Genomic DNA, 21,153 nt, shown 5'->3' with positions numbered 1-21,153 from the left:
AATGTCCCTGAGGGGATCTGTAGAAATAAAACAAAAAAAGTTTAAAAAAACATATTTGCCAAAATGTACTTGTAAAACCACTACAACGATGTCCAAATGTGAAAACTCTTTCCTCATTTGAATGCACTCATGTCACAAATGAAGATTTCCATGGTTGAGGCAAAAAACTGCAGGGGGAAAAAAAACATTTTAATTTCTAAAATGAAAAAAATAAGCCAAGCAGGGAATCCAATAAAATAATAACACAAATCACCAAAGTCTAGAAAAACAATGCTCAAAGTAACAAAAAAAAAAAAAAAAAGCAAGATTATTTGGGGAATAAAAAGGAAACAGCACAACGTACTCTTCTCACCACATCAATGAACAGACACAGACGGAAAGAAACCAGCCAATTAAAGTACAAGCTGAGCAAGCAGACAACGAGGCACCCCTGAACAAGACACAAGTGGCCGGAAGAGCCGATTGGTAGCCACAAGGAATGGGGCTAACCAGAACAGGGGGAGCAAAAGCCTAACCAGCAAGACAAGAACAAAATACAAAACCAAATCACGTACTGTACAATGTACACAAAAACACAAACCAAGGCACTCGGGAGTCTCACTGCTCAGTCTGGAAAACGACGGTGGCACAAATGTAAGCAGTGGAGCTTTTCATCATTTGGAAATCACTTCAAACCTTGAATTTGTTGGGTCTCAAAACCTTAAATGCTCTTTTCACTCTCTTGAAGCTCTATCCCAGAGCTTTTGTTGTAGTCGTTCTCCAGGGGAAGTAACAGTTGGTGACTGACCCAATGCAGTCCACTGTGGCAAACAGGTTAAAAATCCAACCGAGCGTTAATTTTTACAGTCGTTGTTCACAGAATCACATTGGGCCAAAAATAGACAAGCTGGTTTTATGGTTTGAAAGAGAATACATTACATACACTACTCCAAGACCTTGTGATTTTTTGTTTTGTTTTTTTTGTTTATTGTTAATATTCTTGTAAAATGTTGAATCCTTTCATCCAACTAACCTGTCTTTTGTTACTTGTCCTGCTTTTCCTGACTGGTTTTATGTCAATCCCAAAGATTCATGCACTTTTATCTCTCCATGATGTGGAATCTTGAGATTTCGATTTGGTCTGCAGCTCTGTTCCCAAAATGTTGGTCCTCCTATCATCCTTTCTCTGGTCTACCTATCTAATTAAATCCTTACTTGATCACTGGCTTTCTTTCTGTTCATTACCAGCGTGCTCTTCCTCGGCATCTCCATTTATGTTATGTGACTGCCCAGTTTCGTGGTCACCTGCAGAAGATGTAACTGAATTATTCTGAGCTGGATTCTCCTCCCTACTCTCATTTGAAACCTCTTGGTTGCTCTCGTCTGGACCCTTGTCATGAAGTTCCTCCCTGCACCCATTGGCAACCTCGTCCTTTTTCTCATTGGCACCTTCATCCGTCCTCTCACTTGTACACTCGGCGACATGCTCATTCTTACTCTCACTGGCAACCTCATCTCCCACTTCCTCCTTCCTCTCGTTGGTCTCCTGATCCTTGCTCTCACCGTCATCCTCCCTCTCGGACGGAACGTTATCTGCGAGCCCGTTGCTGCTGCCATCGGGAACCTCGTCTTTACTTTCATTAGCGACTTCCTCCTCACACTCATCGGGGTTCTCCTTCTGTCCATATGAAGTCGTGTCCTCGTTTGCTGCTGCCTCACTCTCATCTGCAACCTTCTTCTCCTCACTCTCATCTGACATCACTCTATTCTCATCTGAGGCCGCCTTACTTTCATCCTCGAGTTCGTCTTTCACTTCTTTTATCTCCTCTGCCTGCTCATCAGACTTTGCTGTTGCTTCACACTCATCTTCATTCTTTGCCGCTTCATTTTCCTCTTCTGCACCTCCTTTTGTGCCACTCTGTGTCTCCCTATCTGTTTTTTCTTCTTGGCTGACTGAAGTGTCATTTTCGGTTGTGTTTTCGTCCTTCTCCTCAGCCTTTTCGCCATTCTCCTCTGATGATTTGGTATCATATGAAGGAAGGTCCTGGCAACAGAACAGAAATGGTTTGTCTCTTTTAAGTCAACTGGGCATTATGTATGATTTACTAACAAATACTGTACTATTAAATATTCAGTAAAGCAAAACAAAGCAAATTTCTTTGTATTGCACATATCACACACAAGGTAACGGAATGCACATTTAAAAAGGCATTTAAATACGAGGAAAGAAAACCATATAAAACAGAAAAAATGGATAAAAAAGTGGAAAAACATCAAAATAAAAGTACAATTAAAACAGCATGCAGTTCAAGAAAAATCATTTCAAAATGGAAATACTCCAAAAAGCATGAGAAGAAAAGAAGCCGGATTCAAAAAAATTCACAATTGGGGCTGACGTCACTTCTGTTGGCAACTTATTCCATTTGTGTGCAGCATAATGGCTAAAGGCTGATTCACCGTGTTTGCTTTAGATTCTGCGCGCCACTATTTGACTTGAGTCAATCAATCTCAGAGCCCAACTGCGTTTAAATTCCATGAGAGTTTCTTTCATGTATTCAGCACCTAAATAATTATCAAACAGCTTTATAAATTTAAAATCTATTCTAAAGCTGACTGGAAGCCAGTCTGACTAAAGACTTTAGGACTTTAGAACTCTTTGTTCTGGTCAGAACCCGGGCTGCAGCATTCTGAATGAGCTGCCCCTGCTTAATGCTCTTTTGGGGGAGTCCAGTCAGAAGACCATTACAGTAGTCAAGTCAACTTGCGATAAAAGCATGGATGAGCTTTTCCTGGGCTGTTTAACCAGCTAGTGACTTGATATGTTCTTCAGATAGTAAAGGGCAGTTTTTGTCATTGATTTGATATGACTGTTGAAAGTCGGGCCAGAATTTTTCAGAACACCATGGTTTCGGACTTTGTCTTTGATTTATAAAAACAGCAAGTTCAAGTATTTCCCAACGGCTGTCATCTTTTCTTTATTGTCCAAAAACAATTGTCTCAGTTTTGTTGTGATTTAGTTGAAGAAAATCTTGGCTCATCCAGTTACTTATCTGCTTTAGACTGTGCCACAACACCTCGATTGAATTGTAGTCATCTGGAGATACTGCTTAATATAACTTTGTGTCATCTGTATTGCTATTATAGTCAAAATCAAAGTTCTGAAGAATTTGACCCAAGGGTAGCATATACAGGCCAGACAAGAGGGAGCTAAGAACTGACCCATGAGGGACCCCCAAAGGTCATTGCCATTTGTTGAGATTGAGCACTTCCAATGGTTACAGAGTAACTCCGTTCTTCCATGTAGGACTTGAATTGTACTAGGATACTAGTCCAGTGTGACTAAATAGCCATCTACTTTAGCCATTTTCAAAACCTTAGACATCATCTGATGGCTGCTCAGTGGCATGGTGGTATCAAAGGATCACCGTACTCCGGTCAAAACTGTACCTCTTCAGTTGACTGGTTTGGAGATTTAACATCAGCATTTCCATCATCAGTTTTGGAATCTACATCATCTGGGAAGAAAAAGGTGAGAGGGGAAAAAAACTCAGATGTTAACATTTGAGCCAACAACTTCATCTCTATATATTATAATCTTCTTCGCTATATCAAAATCAAACAACAAAAAGTAAGAAACGGATCATTATTATTTCAACATTACAATGAATCCAAGCAGTGCTAATTTTCCAAACTGCAAGCAAAGGGTCACTTAATAAAACCTCACAAGCCGTTTTGCAGTCCAATCGCTGTTGTCCATGACGACATTTTAGACCGCGTTGCCCATGTTCTTCAGTCCATTTGAAGGTTCAATCAATCCTGCACATCATCAACCGCCAAATCTTTCCCGGTGCATTGACTTGTTCAAATCAGAAACTTTAAGGTTAGCGCAAACACAGCACAAGAGGGACACCTGGTGGGCGTGAGGAAAACACTGCTTGTGTACATGCGAGTAAACAACTTGTCCAGACAATAGAATCTTTCCAGAGAGAGTCGTGAGCATCTTCAAAAGCTCACAATGTGCGAGTTGAAGGTCGAAGGCCAATGAAAAGTGAAAATGTCACTTGACCGTTGTCATGGTTGAATTCACTAAATGTTTCAACTCACACATACTAATATATAATGTCAACTTTTTCTTTAAGGCCATCGTTTAGCTCCCACTTTGTGTATGGTTATACAAAAAAGACATTTTCCTTCATGTTAAAGCAAACGACTTGCTTTGGTTGTAAACCTTTTTTTTTTTTTTTTCCTGGCCCAATTAAGACAATGCCCTTCTTATAGGAAATTTAAATAAATAATTTGACAAAATTGGTTTAATTTGAAGATTCTGCTTCCTTTCACTCTTGTTACTACTGATAATGTGTGTGTGTGTGTGGTGTGTGTGTGTGTGTGGTGTGTGTGTGTGTGTGTGTGTTGATGTCCCCGATCCCTTAATGCCAATCTTCTTAATGAAGAGCCCTTTTTCTTAATAAAGCTCTTATCGCGTCCTAATGTGCAACATAAAAAAAAAAAGAAGTCCCCCAGTGCGAGCAGCTGTCAAATATTTCCTGTCTGTGCCACTTAAAGTCCAGACTGAATAAAGACACCCCACTGCAACACAACAGCAGCAACACACTGATTTTCTTATTTCAAGAAATCCTGAAAAGAAAATGTTTGTTACCAGTGCAATATATTCAAAATACAGAAAATTCAGCTTTTATTTGCATCAAAGGTCTGAGGTCATCACGCACGTGCTTGGAAACACATCATGTGAGGGAATTTTCCAAGCAGCAAGAAACTGCAAAAGACTGGGAAGGGAAAATGGAGTCATTCATGTTTGTTGAAATGAATCCCCATATGCTTTATGTCCGACTTTATTTTATCCATCCTTCACGAGCGGTGATGCAATTGTATGGTGGGGGGTGGGGTGGGGGGGGGGCAATTGTCCATTTATCACTGTAGGCGCACAGTTACTACACTGACATCTTGATGTAGCAATTAATGAACCTAAATCATTCCACAGGCACATCATCACACGGCGCAAAGTATATTTCTCATTTATGCCCAGTTGGATTCCTCCAGCAAGCACGTAGCTGAGTTATGGCAACGTGTAAAACAACACAAGCGCCTGCTCTGAATGGCGACTAAGAAACGTCGCCACTCAGCAAGTGGGGCTCCTTTCACTGACCAAAGTCCTGCTAAAACATTTCATGAAGAGTATCGCCCGAAACCACAAGAGACCCTTAACTTGTTTATATCAATTTGACACGTTGAGAAAAAAAACAAAACAAAACAAAAAAATCCATCTGCTGGACACATTTTCTGATGGATTGGCCGCGCCATCTGTTATAGTCGCTCTCACAGACACCTAAGGCTTGGTGAATGTTATTGCATGAGCAATACTTCATAGGAATAAATACATAAAAATATGAGCACCTGCAGCATATCACGTAATATGGGATTAATGTTTACTCTCTATCGTTCTGTCGATCATTAGTTAAATTCAATCATATTAGCATTGACTTGTTTTGCACAAAAATACCAACAATATTAAAATAAATTAGAATTATAATAAAGACGTAATAATCACAAGATAATACAAAATAAAGCCATTACACCTAACTCAAAGTTTAATTGTTCTACCAAGTACGATCATGTGATGCTGAAAGGTATGACTGTGTGTCTTTGTTGTTGCATAACATCTTGCTTTTTGCGGACATGTTGTTAGGGGATGCAACATGGCTCCATTCTTAACACCATTTTTTTTTTTTTTGTAACATACTGTAGCTTCCTCCAGTCTTCCTAAAACACGTGCGTTGGGTAAATTGTTTCGAAAAAGTGTTTTAAAATTTTTTTGCCCATGCGTTTTTCGTCTAGGCTCCACCTCATTCTCATCTTTTAGCCTTGGTCGAGCCCCACTAGGTGGGGTGAACATTTATTTATGTTAGTACTTCTAAGACAGTGTCACTTAAAACTGAGCATCTGAGTTTTTGATGCAGCACTTCAATTGGATATGATATGAAATTTTACCTGGTGAAGTCTCCTCTGAGTGATTTTTATATAACGCAACAAAGATTGCCTGGTAGAAATTTAGTTTTCTTTTTACGCACATGCATACGAGGTGTGCCACAAAATATTTGGAATCCCCACTTTAATTTCCAAGTTGTTCCCTTTGAAGAAAAACCCCAAGCATCTTCTACGCTTTCCCAGCCTCCTCTGCCAGGCCTGCATGCGCTCCTGGAAGGATTCTTCGGGGATCCCTCAGAGGTCCGTCCTCTAAGCCATTTCGATGTCGGGAAAGAGGTTGAGGTCACAGCCGTATGAGTTGTCATGCCCTAACTCTCACCTCACCTCTTCTCACGCACTGAATTAACCAAATGCTGCGGGATGTCTTTGTCGACCATCTAACCCAAGTTGAAAGGGAAACATCGTTTTGGATCTTGGATTTAGGAAAGTATCTTTTGTGATAGCAGTCCCAAAACTTTTCTGACACACCTCTTATGAGCCTTTACCATTCCACTCCAGAATTAAGCGCTGTGCAATGTATGATGTGACATAAACATTTGCAATATTTCGCCCTTTAGTTTATACATAAAAATCCGTTTGAACATTCCGCGCTGATAGCTTGTGAATTCGATGTGTCTCTGTGAGCTGTGCAAAGCAGCTTGGATTTAAAATGACAGACATGAGCAAAAAAGTGCGCCCGTGGAAGTGTCAGATGCTACACTCTGCACGTCACAGTTAGCGCCCGTATACGTCGCTGCTGAAACACTTGTTAAGAGATAAATGTGCCAGATTAGTGCTACCACACTGCACTTTAATCCTCTAATCCTGCATCAAAGGGTCATAAAGAACCTTTTCCTGCTGCAGTAAAAAGGGGAGATGAGAGGCCCCGAATAAAGGAGGCGATACGGAACCGCGGCCATTTTTTCCAGAAATGTGAAAAGCGTGCGCACACAGTACACAAAAATCCCTTCAAATGATCTGTGCAACAGGAGAAAAAAAAAAAAAAAGTCATTTTGATGTTGCCGTCCCTCATCCTTTAGCTTCTGAGCCTCTTTTTGACTCCACTACAACAAGCCTCCTGTCCCCCAATGCTCTCTTGCTCTGACAGGCATTATAGATACACATATGCTAACATGGATCATTCCCCCTGGCAGCATCGCCTTCGATGTAACACCAGAGGTACTGTCTTGATCTGCCTGGAGAACTTGTACAGGCGCACGCACGCTGTTTTTGTCACAAGTCTAAAATAAACTGCTAAAGAAAAATGAGATTTTACATGAGAATTTAAATGGATTGACTTTCAAAACAGTCAGTCTGGCATTTTACTGTTTTTGTTTGTTTCTGTTACATGGTTGAACGGTGCATTCACAGGCAGTCAGGTATGTGCCAATGCAACAGGTGGGAAAATACATTTTTAGAAAAACTTAACATTTATAAAAATGCAAATTGAGGAAAACGAGCTTCTGTCGGTTTCAACTTAAAAAAAAATTGTGACTTTCATCCTATGATATAATGCCTCTTGGGGAAAAAAAAAAAAAAAAAGTAAAATCAAACCAAAACAGTAATAATTCGTCGCTTTTCATGACGCCTCGTGTCTCTTTTCAAGTTTCCATGTGGACAACAGTCCGCTACGTGTTTTTAAGGTTTTGAAAATACTGTAATGCTTGGCTGCGGGCACGGCCTTAATTTCACCTTCAAACTTTGATATCTGTCCTTGACTGGCAAAGGGAAATAACATAAGTGGACATAATGGGGCACTGTCATGTGACATTCGGTAAATTGAATTTGTTCCTGCTGTATTAAAAGAGGGAGCCTCGAACATGAAAAGGAGGCAGCTGGCTTTTCAGAACATGATGTTTTTGTGCGAGTGAATACCCTTAAGGCTTCAATGCTGGCCCTGATGTACCTGGCTCTATTGGAAAAATCACTCTACACTTCCACTAGCTCCAAAAGGTCTGACACAAAGGCGCTGTAATATTGTAAAAGAGAAAAGGAAAAAGAAGAAGAAGAAAAAAAAAAAGATTCTGCTGCAAAGAAGACCTTGGACTATGAGTTACTGGGTCTCAAGCAGCTCACCTTCTTGATTCGCAAAGTACTCATATGTTCACTATTATGCAGTTTTGAGGTGTTATGCATTTATTAGTTAGTATTTATGAGTTATGAGCCACCCCAAAACAACAACAATATTGTGGAAACATTAACTGAATGGGTGGCACGGAAAGCGTTGACCTCACAGTTCTGAGGACCCGGGTTCAATTCCGGTGTGACGGTCTGACCGCTCCCGGTGCTGAAAAGTCTCCTTGTGATTAATGTGCATGCGTGTATATTTTGTAAACTTCTGGCCAGTCTGAAACATCCCCTACCATGCTTCAACCTTTGCCATTTGACAAGTTGTCGCCGAGTGTTCATGTTCGCTGTGGACACCTCAGAAAGACGAACACAGCGAAAGTAGATATATGTGCATATCTTTTTATCAACTTTTGTTTTAAGGTTAGGGTTAGGATGTAAAGTAAAGTATTAGCTCCCTCTATGGAGAAGAAGGGGAACTGTGAGACCGGGGGATTTCCCAGTAAGCGTCTGCTACGTACCCAGAGTTCCCCTGTTAGTAACGCATGCGCATTCTTCACAAGGAGACTTTTCAGCAGGGGGGAGCGCTCAGACCGTCACACAGGCCCCGCCTATGTGGAGTTTGCATATTCTCCCTGCGCCTGCGTTCGGTTTTCTCCGGGCACTCCAGTTTCCTCCCACACCCCAAAAAACATGCAACATTTATTGGACACTCTAAATTGCCCCGTCGGTGTGATTGCGAGTGCAGCTGACCTGAGGGCGGGGGAACAAACGTTCTTTTTCCAGTCCACTGAGCAGTGGACGGCCAGCTCGTCTTGCTTGCCTATCCTTCATCATGTCCACATTTGCGGATTTCAGTAACATGTTCTTCTATTGATCTGCAGAGCAGCAATTTGGTGCCGGCATGGAGCAGAGGCACGTTCACATCCGCTTTGACGATGCCAAATTGAGGGCTGAACCAAATAATGGGCAATAATCGAAATATCTTCCCTTCTCCGAGCTTTCAACATGAACATGCATTTTTTTTAAATCATTGTACATGTACCCTCTTTTCTTATATTCCCTCCTCCATATCTGAGTCCCTTAACCCTTTAATAACAATTCATGTGCCCTCACTCGTGGTAATCTTTCTCTTCACTTATTCGGCTGTCATCTTCAATAAATGTTCACATTTTAGAGAAGAAAAATAAACCAAAAAACATCAAGACTGCATTTCTCTTGATGGCATAATAGGATCGGCAGTTTGGTTGCCTCCAAGACGGAGACCGAGAGCGAAAGAGAGAGCGTGAGAGAGAGAGAGAGAGAGAGAGAGAGAGAGAGAGAGAGAGAGAGAGAGACGTACTCCATGACCTTTGCTGCATGACTTGTTGCACTCGTGCCAGCCTTTTCCTCGTGTTCACTGTCACTTGCATCTGTGTTCACTCTAATGAAGCGGAAAAGTCGCAAGCTTTCTGCATTTTTTTTTTTCTTTGCCAAATTCCCACCGGATGACAGACAGTGAATAATGGCATCACGCACAAAAAGTGACCTCTCTGTCAAATCACGCGAGTTTCCGAGTTGCTTATTTCTTATTAATTCTCCGATTCCTATTTTACAATCTCCACTCTTGCTATCCAGCAAGCCATGTACAGTATAACAACCTTTTTTTTTTAAATTTCTCACGTTCTCGTCTCGTGTTCTGTCGTTTTTTGTTTTTTTTTTTAAGTCGGAATATTCAGGAAAGGTTGAATATAACAACTACACCTGAACCAGAAAAGTGGACACAATATATACTGAACAATAGCTTTTTCCCCCCTTTTTTTTCAGCAATCTAACATGTTTCTTGTATGTGTATTATTTGCTGGATATATATAGCATCACTTGCAATGTGCAATGACAGCATGAGGGCAGGGGGGGGGGATTATTTAATTTAGCTGTTGCTTTAGGTCAAAAGAGTGAAGGGTAAAGAAAAAAAATACCATTTGTAAATGATTCAAAAGATTGTGTCTATTGTCTGGTCTTGTTCCCTGAGATTTTTGTCTCCCAATGTAATCTGTGGTCAAGGTCACACAAGGGGAAATGAAACAATGTCATCTAGATTTACTTTATGGCAGGTCTAACGATTGAAGGCACAAAGACGATTTTGGGGGGAGGCACATTTAAAGGTTTTTCAGGAGCTTGGATTGTTACAAATGCAGAAATTCTTTACAAAACCTGTCATGCGCACACACTGATTTGTTCAAATGACAAAAGCCTGATGAAAGAACAAAACAAGCAAGAATCTATGACGAGCCGCAAGGTGATGTTATTGTGACTCCTGCGGTAACGGAGGTCACGCCGAGGTCAGCCAAAGCCTGTCGAGTCCCCTTGGCTGTAAATTTGCAATGAGTGTACTTGAACGGTAAATTGCGGGCACATTTACGGTATGAGAGCAGAGTGAAGGTGACGTCGTGTTTCTTGTAAAAGTGCTTCATGTCATCGTTGCCTACTGCCGGCGTCTGCCGCGGAGCAACTGCTCCTCTTAGCGGCCGTTTGCCAAGGCAGCAGGTTGCGTAAGACTGCAAGGGTGCAATGATGTCATTGCAAGCTCCACAAGACGCGTGAGCAGCGGAAAGCCGTTTGAGAGTTTCTATCCGGCTTTGTCCTTAGTAGCGAGATCATTTATTGTTCATTACAAGTGGCACTTTTGGTAATGCTGGTGGGGGCTGAAACAAGATGGCAAGAATATTGAATAAATGCACAAACATCTTGCTGTATGCGACTAGGAGGACATTTCTGTGACATGACTGACATTTCTGCACACGAGTCGGCTGACTGTGGCATAGGAAAACTACATTACTAGTGTAGGCATAGGCACACATAGGCGATAGCTGGTGCTCAATCACCTGCTCTTTTGCTCCTTTTTTCCTGGATCCTTCATCCATCTATATCAGGGGTCGGGAACCTATGGCTCGCGAGCCATATCTGGCTCTTTTGATGGTTCCATATGCCACACAGAGCCCTCGTAACGACATAATGTGCCTGTCATTTCTGTCGCGTTAGCAACGCATATGAGGCATTGTCAGTTTATTCTAGTGGGGTCGTCGTAGTTGGCTGTGGCAGTCATGTGCACAGGCACTTCTGGCAACGATTGCTCAAAGAAAAAAAAAAGATGAGAACTGCATTTTTTGGCAAACAGGACAGCCTTTGTGGGGAAAGAAAGTTCTCTGTTTCTACTGTGTCAAGACAAAATTGCAGTGATGAAATGCTCAAACATAAAGCGCCACTTCAACACACGCCTTACTGTGTATGGATGAAAATATCCTGTGGGGGACAACAGGAAGAAAGCATGTCAAGAGCTACTGCCCAGAGTCCAAGCTTGTCAGCAGCTGGATCCCAACAAGTTGAATGGAATTCCGATAACGTTGCTGGCGCTGTTGTCGTGTCACTCGAGGTGCCTGAGAATGGTCCTCAGAAGCACTAGACTCGCATGAGGGAGGCTCCGTAGTTCTCCGAAGAGAAGAAGAAGTAGAAGAAGATGACAAGAGAATGTTGGGAGCAAAAGGATGACGGGGTGATAGATATCGAAGAAGAAGGGGTGCTGTGATCAGCCTACGCCACCGGGGCTAGCGGGGGAGAACCCAAGAAGGAACTCTAAACATAGCCTTGAAGTCCCTTTGAATATCGGGTCTGGCCGGAGCAGGTCCTCGTCGCTGGTGGTTTAGCAATTGTGAGAAATGGAAAACCATTCACAGACGGGGAGTACGCCAAAGCATTTGTGCTTGAGAACTTCGCGTAAAGACAATCAAACGGATAAAATACATGCTTTGTCAGCAAGAACTGTTCACCATCATGATGGCAAATGAAAGTGAATTATGTTCACGATGAACGGATGAAAGTCTCAACGCCTGCGTGCAGCTTACGGCTGACGACATATGAAACAGAGTACAAAGCCATCAGCAAAACCGGGCAGCACCAGAAGTCGCATTAATGGTAAGAAGTACTTATGTCATCATTGGTTAGCAACATCATAACAATGTTCTTTGAAAGAATTTTGTACTTATTGTACTCAAAAAGTGTTGGTCTTACATAAATACGCAAATACACTTGTATTTAGTTTTTAAAATATTGCGTGGCTCTTTTCAAATGACATTTTTAAAATATTTGGCATTTATGGCTCTCTCAGCCTAAAAGGTTCCCAACCCCTGATCTATATTAAAGTAAAAAATAGCTTCTGTGCCATCAGTACCACCCAACATTTTTTGATATCAGACGGGCATTTCCCAAAATATGCATGTTCGGTGTATTGACGACTCTAAGTTGTCCTTACGGGTGAATTTGACTGTGAACGGTCATGTGTTGGATAGCCTTTCCACAGATCATTTAAAGATCAAGATATGCAACAATATGAATGTGTCTTACCATTGTCACAGAGGGTCATGCTCTGTCCACTTCTCTTCAACCGAAGAGAGAGGAGTCTGGCTTGAGAAATCTCCCTGACGACGGAGGACAGGGGCTCCCTCTGGCCGCCGTTGTGGTTTGGAGGCGAGGCCTTTGACTCGCCGTCCCCACTCTCAGTGCTTCGGACCAGCGACTTTCTCTGGAGGGAGATTAGGTCAGGATTACATCGTCTGTCAGGAGCTGGACAGTGAAAATGAGATTGCTGAAAAACATGCAACCATATTAAAATTAAATTGTTTATGTAGTGTCAGATTAACTTGAAAAAAGGTTAAGGTAACCACACATTCCATCTTAACCGTCATATTTGTTTTTGTTTTTTTCCCCAAAATGTGTCCAAAATTCAGGTTCAGTAATGAGATGAAATTATTGTAACAAAAAGCACATCACTCTTACATTTCCATTTTGCTTTGGAGATCTGTTGATTGGTGGCAGAGTGCCCATTTTCATCCTTGAAACAAACAAATCAATCATCATCAGTATTAGTGTTAAAAGTGGTACCATGACTGGTAGTGGTAGTAGTTGTAGTTGTCGTAATAGTATCTTTATCCCCAGTTACAATTATGGGATTTTAAATGTGATTTAAATAGTGGTGGAGCGGCCAAATTGCACTACAAACCAAAGCAGAGCAATTCACAAGTATTTCCAAAATACAGGTATTGCATATATTATTCTAACATATAATAGCAGCATGATTTTTAACACAATTAAAGAAAACAATCATGCACTGTATCATTTGTATCTTTTAAGAATTCTGCTTGCATAAGGATTGGACAACTGTTGGCGCAAAAAGATGCTCTCCTCACAAAATATTGTATCATTGAGTGTGGCGTTTACCCGTTGACCCGCCGTGCCCCTCGAGGTTTGCTGAACAGCAGGTCGGTGTAGGAGAGCTTCTTAAATCTCTCCCTGCCCACGGCCACGTAAAGCTGGCCGCTCTCCAGCTGAGTGCCGTCGGTCACCTGCTGGCCTTCATAAGTGTAAAGACTGCCACAAAAACACGGAACCAGGCCAGTCCAATGGATTCAGCTTTTGAAACAATTGCAAGATTCCAAATATGACACTTTCTCTACACTCATTCGTAAGAATACTTGTGAGTTCAGAGGTCACCAGTGGGAGACCAGAGGCAAGGACTGGTTCATCGCTTCTAACTTATCACAACAGTGTTGAATTCTTCCTCACTACACTCACCCAAATCATCCGTTTTGTACGCTTGGACAAAGTCGTCCTAGTTCGAGCACAAATGGAAAGACAACAATTTACACTTAACTACTTCAGAACTGGAAGGAAGACGTGCAAATCTCCACTATCCTGCCCTCCTGGAATGAACAAACTGATACAAAGATGCATCCCAAGACTTTCTGCAAATGGTTCCTTAGCCCAGGGCACGCAGCGTCAGTCACGCAACGTAGATACAACGCAAACAAAGCACTCATCACGATACCTTCTCACGCCGCCGAGGACTCTCAAACCCATTTTGTCTGTGATCATCTCGAGGATCCTCTCAAACTGGCACAGCAACCTCTGGTGGATGAGCAGCCTTATTGCTGGGTTCAGAGCGTCCCCGTTTGCCACCACACTGAACACAAAAACACACAAGTATGAGCGTGCTGCAGAACCGTTTACTCAAGAATTCACGTGCATCTATACGCAGATTGAGATAGCAATAGACCAATTATTTTCCATCCTGTCTGCATATATATTATATAACGGCGCATCCATGACACATTTAGTGGCACAACAACGGAGTGACATGAGGGGTACCTGCACTCACAATATTGGACATGGCTCCTTAATCGGTTTCAAGAACCGAGCAGAGACAGAAATTCGATTTGGGGGAAGTGGTTTGGCCTGGGGAAAAACACACACACAAAAAAAAACAAGTTACAAAACAATATTAGATGCACAACTAGTAAACATTCAGTTGCTCTGTGGAGACAGAAACGAGCCAACTCGGAAAAAACAATCAGAAATAACAAAAGTAACATCAAAGCTTGTGCAATGGAGACCTTTATTTTGTCTTTTTATGCTAGAGATTTTTTTTTTTTTTTAATTCCCACAGCAAGGGAAGTTGTCTCCTCCCTAAAACAAAGTCCGCTGTAATATCATTTGGGGATTGTATTGAAAAAGGTAAGGCTGGTCCCATAACAGCAAGCGACCCACACTGACGATACATTTGAGTCCTACGCAGATGTCTTAATAATGTACAATAGGAGGGCAGAAAAATAAATCTTACGTATCCTATAACTAATTATCATATTTTGCAGATAATAGTAATCTAAAATTTATATAGTACAAGGTACAGGATTCAGGAATACCAAGGAATATTTCAAAGGTTTTAAAATAATCCCTAAACACAAAGAACTTGTCAGAATCTGAAACACAGCTGCCACCTACTCAGACAGTCGAGAGTTCTTACCGCTGATTGACACAATCAGCCATGTTAAATGGGGGGTGGGGGATTTGCGGTCCTTGCGTAGAAGATTGACTACATTAATCTTAACAGGTAATCAAGTCACCACAAGCGCTCAAGGATCTGGAACAAAAGATGTCTCACAAGCAGACGGGGCGGAAAAACAAAAAGAAAAACTAAAGCAGGAGCACAAAGAACGTTTACATTTCATGCTCAACACGTTGCAGGAAATAATAAAAACGTTGGTCCCCCTCAGCTTTAAACGATAGGCGGCTTGCACCCTAGCACTTTGGAGCTGTTGTTTTTTCAGTGCCACCGTCTTGAATCCGAACATCATGGCCGGCCTCACCACTGTTTTATAAACTCCGCCCTTCATCCTAGCGGAGACTCTTCTGCCACATAGAACACCAGACACCTTCCGCTAACTGTTCCACCCCGCTTGGACCCATTTCTTCACTTCCTTACCACACTCACCATTGCTCTGTATTGTTGACCCCAAGTATTTGAATCACTCTAAAGAGGTCTAAAATACAAGAACCGAACTTAAGACTGAGTGCCAGATTTTTATGAACGCCGTAAATCCAGCGCGGTGGTCGGCGCAATCGTGAGCGAATGAGACCGGCGCCAGTCATCTCGTTGACCGTACGATAATGAGCGGGCAGGTCCATTATCGGAGTGTTCAGCGCCGACTCTTTTGCTAACAATCTTCCTATTCAGTGTGGCACAACAACAGTCTCAACAGAGACACGGCGCCATTCTCTGTGGACGAGTGGACCATTGTTACTGCTCTTAGCCGGTGTGGCAACAGACAACAATAGCGAGTGGATTAAATACAGACTCAGATGGTGATAACCACTGACAGATTAAATAGAGCCTAGCTCCTTTTTACCTACAGTCCATGTCTACCTGTACCCCAAACAAATTCACCAAAATCACATTAGACCAGCAGTCTAGCCTGCAGCGGGTGTTCGATGTTGCCTCAGCCGGCGTGAGTTTAAGTTGTCCCTCGACCGGGGTGCATCCCCAAGGGCCCATCCTCGCTGCGCCGGAACATCTAGCTAGTCACAGACCAGTTACAGATCTCTGGCAAATTGGCAAACACGTGCATAAAGCATCACACGTGTGAAAATCAGGATGCACCGGAAATTTCAGCCAAAATAGATTTGTGACTGTTTTGTCATTTTTAAGTGGACAGTGGATAACCTATTTTTACACTTCTATGACAACTAATAATTTTTAATTATTCCTTTCCTGTTAATAATGTCTTTGTGGTGACCATAGTTTCACTGTGTTTGGGATTAGGCCTATTTCCATAATCGAAGGAGACCAATTTTGTTTCAAAATTAGAAGGAAATGGAGGCTGACTATGACTTTACACTCTGCTAACATTTTTTTTTTAACTTTATTTTACCGGACGTCATGCTGTGTTTCATTACAAACATGAAACTGGAGAGCAAGATCATAGACTGGAGACTGAAATCCTGCAGTGTTGAAGTATCCGCCTGACACAAATATTCAAAGGCGCTGTTGCTGGTCTTCCCAAATGGAGGAGGGAACTGCTTGTGTTGCTCCACTGAGGATCCCATTTGAAACTCAATAAACCCAACAAAAAAACATATGACCAGCTTCAAGTTTTTTGCTTACCTGCAGCGGAAGCGACTGTAAGAGCCTTCGCTTTCTAGAGCTGATCTGTGAATAACTACAGACAAGAGAGGTACACAGTGAGTTAATGTGATCATCTCACATCTTATTCCTGTCAACTAAAGCGCTTTGTTTCACCATTTGGGGATGAAAATATCACAAAGACTGAGCGCAACCTGGACTTGACTGAATGCCTAAGTAGCAGCAAATTGATCACTTATTAGGAAAATTACAGAATTTGATTTCTGAATTAATATTTCCCATGTCATACATTATCCCAGAAATGCGGCCCATTGATTACAGATGACATTGACACTCAAAAATGCATTTTTCTAACATTCGTTTTTTTTTTTTTTTTTACAATGTTGCTCAAATGAGCACACAACGATGGAAGTTATAAATTAATTATTACATTTTGTTTTAATCCAAAAGACTTCAATCAGAAGTGAGTGGAACATTGTCAAATCGATCTGTTCACTTCGAAATGGAATTGCAGTAACCTTACTTGCCAAAAGGTCCTTATGTGATTTTTTTGGCCACTAAATTAGATAACAATTCACGTAATAATACCCTTGCTACAAATTTAACAAAAAACCAGAAGGCTCAGTATTTTGGGGATGCTGTCATAGGGGTATTAATTTAACAATGTGTTTATTATTGTGGTTGTTTTTACAGAGGCCTTTCTAATTTTTTGGCTACATGATTATTTGAGTGGCTTATAATTACCTCTCAGGAGTGCACTGCCGTGCAGTTCTACACCACTGCAAACAACAAACACGATAATAAATATGATGTTAATGTAACTCTGATAGTGTCAATCAAAACTGAACATTATTATCCTTGTAAGCCCATACATTTTTATATACAATTGCAAGAAAATAGATGTGAACCCTTTAGAATGGAATTACCTGAAAGTCTGCATAAATTGATCATGAAATATGATTTTAACAGGGTCACAACAACAGACAAGCACGTTTTCCTTATATGTAGAACACAAAAACAATTGTTTTCATTTTTTTATTGAACACAGGTAAACACTCGGCATGTAAGGTGGAAAAGGCATGTGAAATATGGCACAGAAAACCTGTTTGAACATTACCTGAATGTGTCCTGTATTTTCAAATCAGAGTTGAATAAAATCTATTAAAAAAAGACGAAAAAAAAAACCCTCTTGCATTTCAGCAATATATCCTTTGGCTTGGTGTTCACTTCTATCACTCGTCTTCTGTTAAACTTCAATCAGCACACAGATGAGTTTAAGTTCCGTCCAGGCCCTGTGCTAAAAAAGCAAACCCAAACCATGATAGGCCATGATAGGATAGATAGAATGATATTTCACAGTTTTCCCCACATAGAACATTGTGTTTTCCTTCGAAATACAGTAACTAAAATTTGCTTGTATCTGTTTATATAATATTTTGCCTGTCATGATGTGGAACATCCAAGTGCTCTTTTGCAAACAAAGCTATAGCATAGTTTTTTTTTTTTGTTTTTGTTTATAACTTCAAACATGTGGCAATTTTTTTTTGGGGGGGGTGAATAGGTTTGTGATGAGCTCTATTCGATAATTGTTCGGTGTTCGATCGCTTAGTGCTGCACTGTTGCAGACGTCGTGACAGGATGGCCACTCTCAAAGGAGAGCAGCAATAATTTTTGTGTGGTACTGAGTCTTCATGGCAGTTCTCGTTTTGTGTGAGGTGTGTGGCAATGCTTCTTGACAACAGGCAACTCAACAAGAGTTTTCTTTTCGGGCAGGCCAGGTATAACCAACACATCCAATCTCATCACATTGATTCGACTCCATCTTGGCTAACTCGGGATAAATGATGGCGAAGTCGTCAGCCTAAGGCAATGTTTCCCATCCTTCATTGATCCAAGGCAGCCCTTTCGAATTAGAGAAAGGCGACGGACCACCACCGACCAAAAATGCCACAACAAGTAGAAATACTGATATTATGATGATCCTGACTCCCAAATGTACTTGCTCAATGGGAAATAATTTAACACAAAGGTCACACACTCACAGGAAGCCTCATTTTGTTGCATGAATGACAGCACCGGTTGTACCGAGCACCTTTGAATGTTAGAGCAACAGATCGATGAACAAAGACGTGTTTGCAATGACGATGATGATATGATTTCCACAGCGGCCGTGATGATCTGGTGTGGCACATGAGGCTGCGACTGCAATCTGGTTGGGAATCAGTGGCCTCTCAGTGCTCACATTCTTTTTCCAGTCAGCGCTGTGAATGTTTACAAGGTGTGTCCAATAAGAGCAAGTTCTTGTGCAATTCTGTGAAACTCTTGAACGATAAAATGGTTCTCCGCTGTTGTGACTTAAAGGAGAATCAGGCCACATTTTATGACCAAGAAACTTACATCATCCCAAAGAGTTTGCATCCTTTTTTTCATGCAACTCAAGCTTTTGTGTCAGATTTCAAATTATGACACACAGGTGTTGGAAATCTAAGTGCATCAAACAATCACAATCAATTTGATTGAAAGGGTATGACAAAAAAAATCATGATTTATAGCAAAATACCTTAATAATTATGAGCCGCTGCACAGTAACCTTCTCTTGCACAAATCTCATTAGCCGTAGCAAGAGCTTTCTTATTTTTAGACCACAGTGATGCAAGCATCTCTCCTGATCTAATTTGCCTAAAGCTGTGACTCAGCTCGGCTTGGACTTAGCAAGTCACCGTCCGACACCACTTAGACAACGAATGGAAACAATTTTTTTAATCCGTGTGAGAAACGGAGATCGCCATTCATTTGGTTTCGATCCATTTCAAAGTGTTTTCTAAGTGGTGTGGCTAATGACAGATAAACATGGAATATTTCACACGAATTTACCCTGCTAAAAAGTTTTAATAGAACGTTTCTAAAGAATTTCTAAAGAACAATAGAACTTTAGGACCCAAGTCCTATAGAATTTCTTGTTCTGTAGAAATTCTACAGAAAATCACGGCCAAAGTTTTATAGAACAAGTTGTTCTGTACAAATTCTATACAATTCTATAGATTTCTATAGAATTTTTTTTTTTTTTTTTAGCTCGGTACACATTTTGAGACAAGATAAAGAATTTCTACATTTTATTTTATCTGTTATTTCGCTACAATGGTTGTGGAGTAATGTGATCTTTTGGCTCTTGGCACTTTGCAAACAAACGCGTGTCAGTGTGCTCAACAAAAGCAGCGATGAAGGTTTTGTCATATAAGTGACAAAACATTTCCAAACTGAAGAACTTGTTACTTACTCTAACTTTTTAAATCTCTCTCTCCCCGCAGCCACGTAGTGCTCCCCGCTCTGCAGTTTGTCCAGGCAGTCCACTTTATGTCCCCCCTTTGGGGTGTAGATGTTCCTGACGGCTCCAAAGGGCGCCTGGATGCCCCCCGTCACCTCCCTCAGCAAAATCTCAAAGTTGCTCACTCTCTTCTGGTTAATCACGAGTCTGCGGGCTTCGTAGTACGGGTCACCGTTGCGGAACATGAAAATGTTCTTCACCACCGGTTGGGAGAGAAAGTTCGGCCTCTCCGAACCCATCCTTGTGCGTAAAAAGTCCTTTTATTTCCGATCAAGTCTGATTGGAGCAAAAGATGCGCGATAAGAAATTACATGCCATCAGAAAAGCTTCATCAGAATTCCATTTTGGCCACACGGTGGTGTCAAATGATTGAAAAATGCAAAAAGAACAGAAAAGCAAGTCATGTCCGCTTCCTGCAAGAGAGCGAGCGAGCTGCGTGCGCCGCCGCGGAGCCCAAACGCGCCTCAACTTCGCGCAAATGCCTCGTGGGAGCTCATCTGTTGGGGAGGCGTTGCTATGGGAACGCAATCAACATGCAGGCTGCCACTCAGCTCTCGAGCCGGACGACCAAAAGGGTCCTAATTAGGCGAGCACGCGCTCCCCAAAACCACAGCGGCACTGCGCGAAGCTGTGGAAACGAACCACATCGGTGGTGGTGCTGGTGCACACGCGATGTTGAGCTTGAGTCCAACGCTGCAATAAAAGCTAATGAGGCATCAAGAGACCAAGTGGAAGGCTGGCTGCATGTTGCTAGTGACATCCCAAAAGCGGGACAAAAACATGTTTGTCGTCCACTCGCAATTAAAGTGCAGCAACAGGGACGGGGTGGGGGGTGCAATTCATCGGGGTCAAGTGCCACGTTAGGTGTTGCATTCATTAACAACACAGAATGCAAGCTGTCAACATCAGTTTTTCCATTTCATATACAGTAAAGTCGTATTATTATTATTTCAAATTCTAGCATGGTCGTATTCGCACATAAGGCTTATCAAAAACATATCTCGAAATAAGACCATTCCTGTCATGCGTGTATTCCTTTTTTGGACTTAACCACTTAGGTCATGCCATCTGAAATATGAAAGCTTTAATGTGGTGCATAAAATCGGACGAAAGAAATTCAAATTCGATCGTATGAAGTGGCTTTTTTTTTAATTTTTTTTTTTTTTTTGCCAAATATAACGTGCATGTAATTTGACTTTAAAACCACTTGGCAGTGCCAGAGTACAGACTATGAAAAAGCATTCTCTACTGTTCTCAAATTCTGATTATTTTGGAGAAGCTCTTGTAAGAGTGACATGAAACTAACGATGAATAATTCATTGCATTAAATAGTCAGCGCACACTGCAT

The 21,153-nt window shown here is 41.5% G+C and overlaps 1 protein-coding gene across 1 annotated transcript; it reads right to left on the bottom strand.

The window, feature by feature from the left end:
• Window positions 1–40: 40 nt before the first annotated feature.
• Window positions 41–20,268, bottom strand: LOC133500934 (doublecortin domain-containing protein 2-like). The gene is made up of 9 exons (XM_061820226.1): window positions 19,758–20,268; window positions 16,502–16,556; window positions 14,219–14,295; window positions 13,889–14,023; window positions 13,282–13,431; window positions 12,841–12,895; window positions 12,409–12,586; window positions 3,427–3,494; window positions 41–2,023 (listed from the first exon to the last, which is right to left on the bottom strand). The coding sequence occupies exons 1-9, from the start codon at window positions 20,042–20,044 to the stop codon at window positions 1,199–1,201; spliced, it is 1,830 nt and encodes a 609-aa protein (XP_061676210.1). The 5' UTR covers window positions 20,045–20,268; the 3' UTR covers window positions 41–1,198.
• Window positions 20,269–21,153: the final 885 nt, after the last annotated feature.

This window comes from Syngnathoides biaculeatus, chromosome 5 (assembly GCF_019802595.1).
Source record: "Syngnathoides biaculeatus isolate LvHL_M chromosome 5, ASM1980259v1, whole genome shotgun sequence".
Classification (NCBI taxonomy): Eukaryota; Metazoa; Chordata; class Actinopteri; order Syngnathiformes; family Syngnathidae; genus Syngnathoides; species Syngnathoides biaculeatus.
The sequence above is the reverse complement of the archived record's forward strand: the minus strand, read 5'-3'. Positions and strand labels throughout refer to the sequence as shown.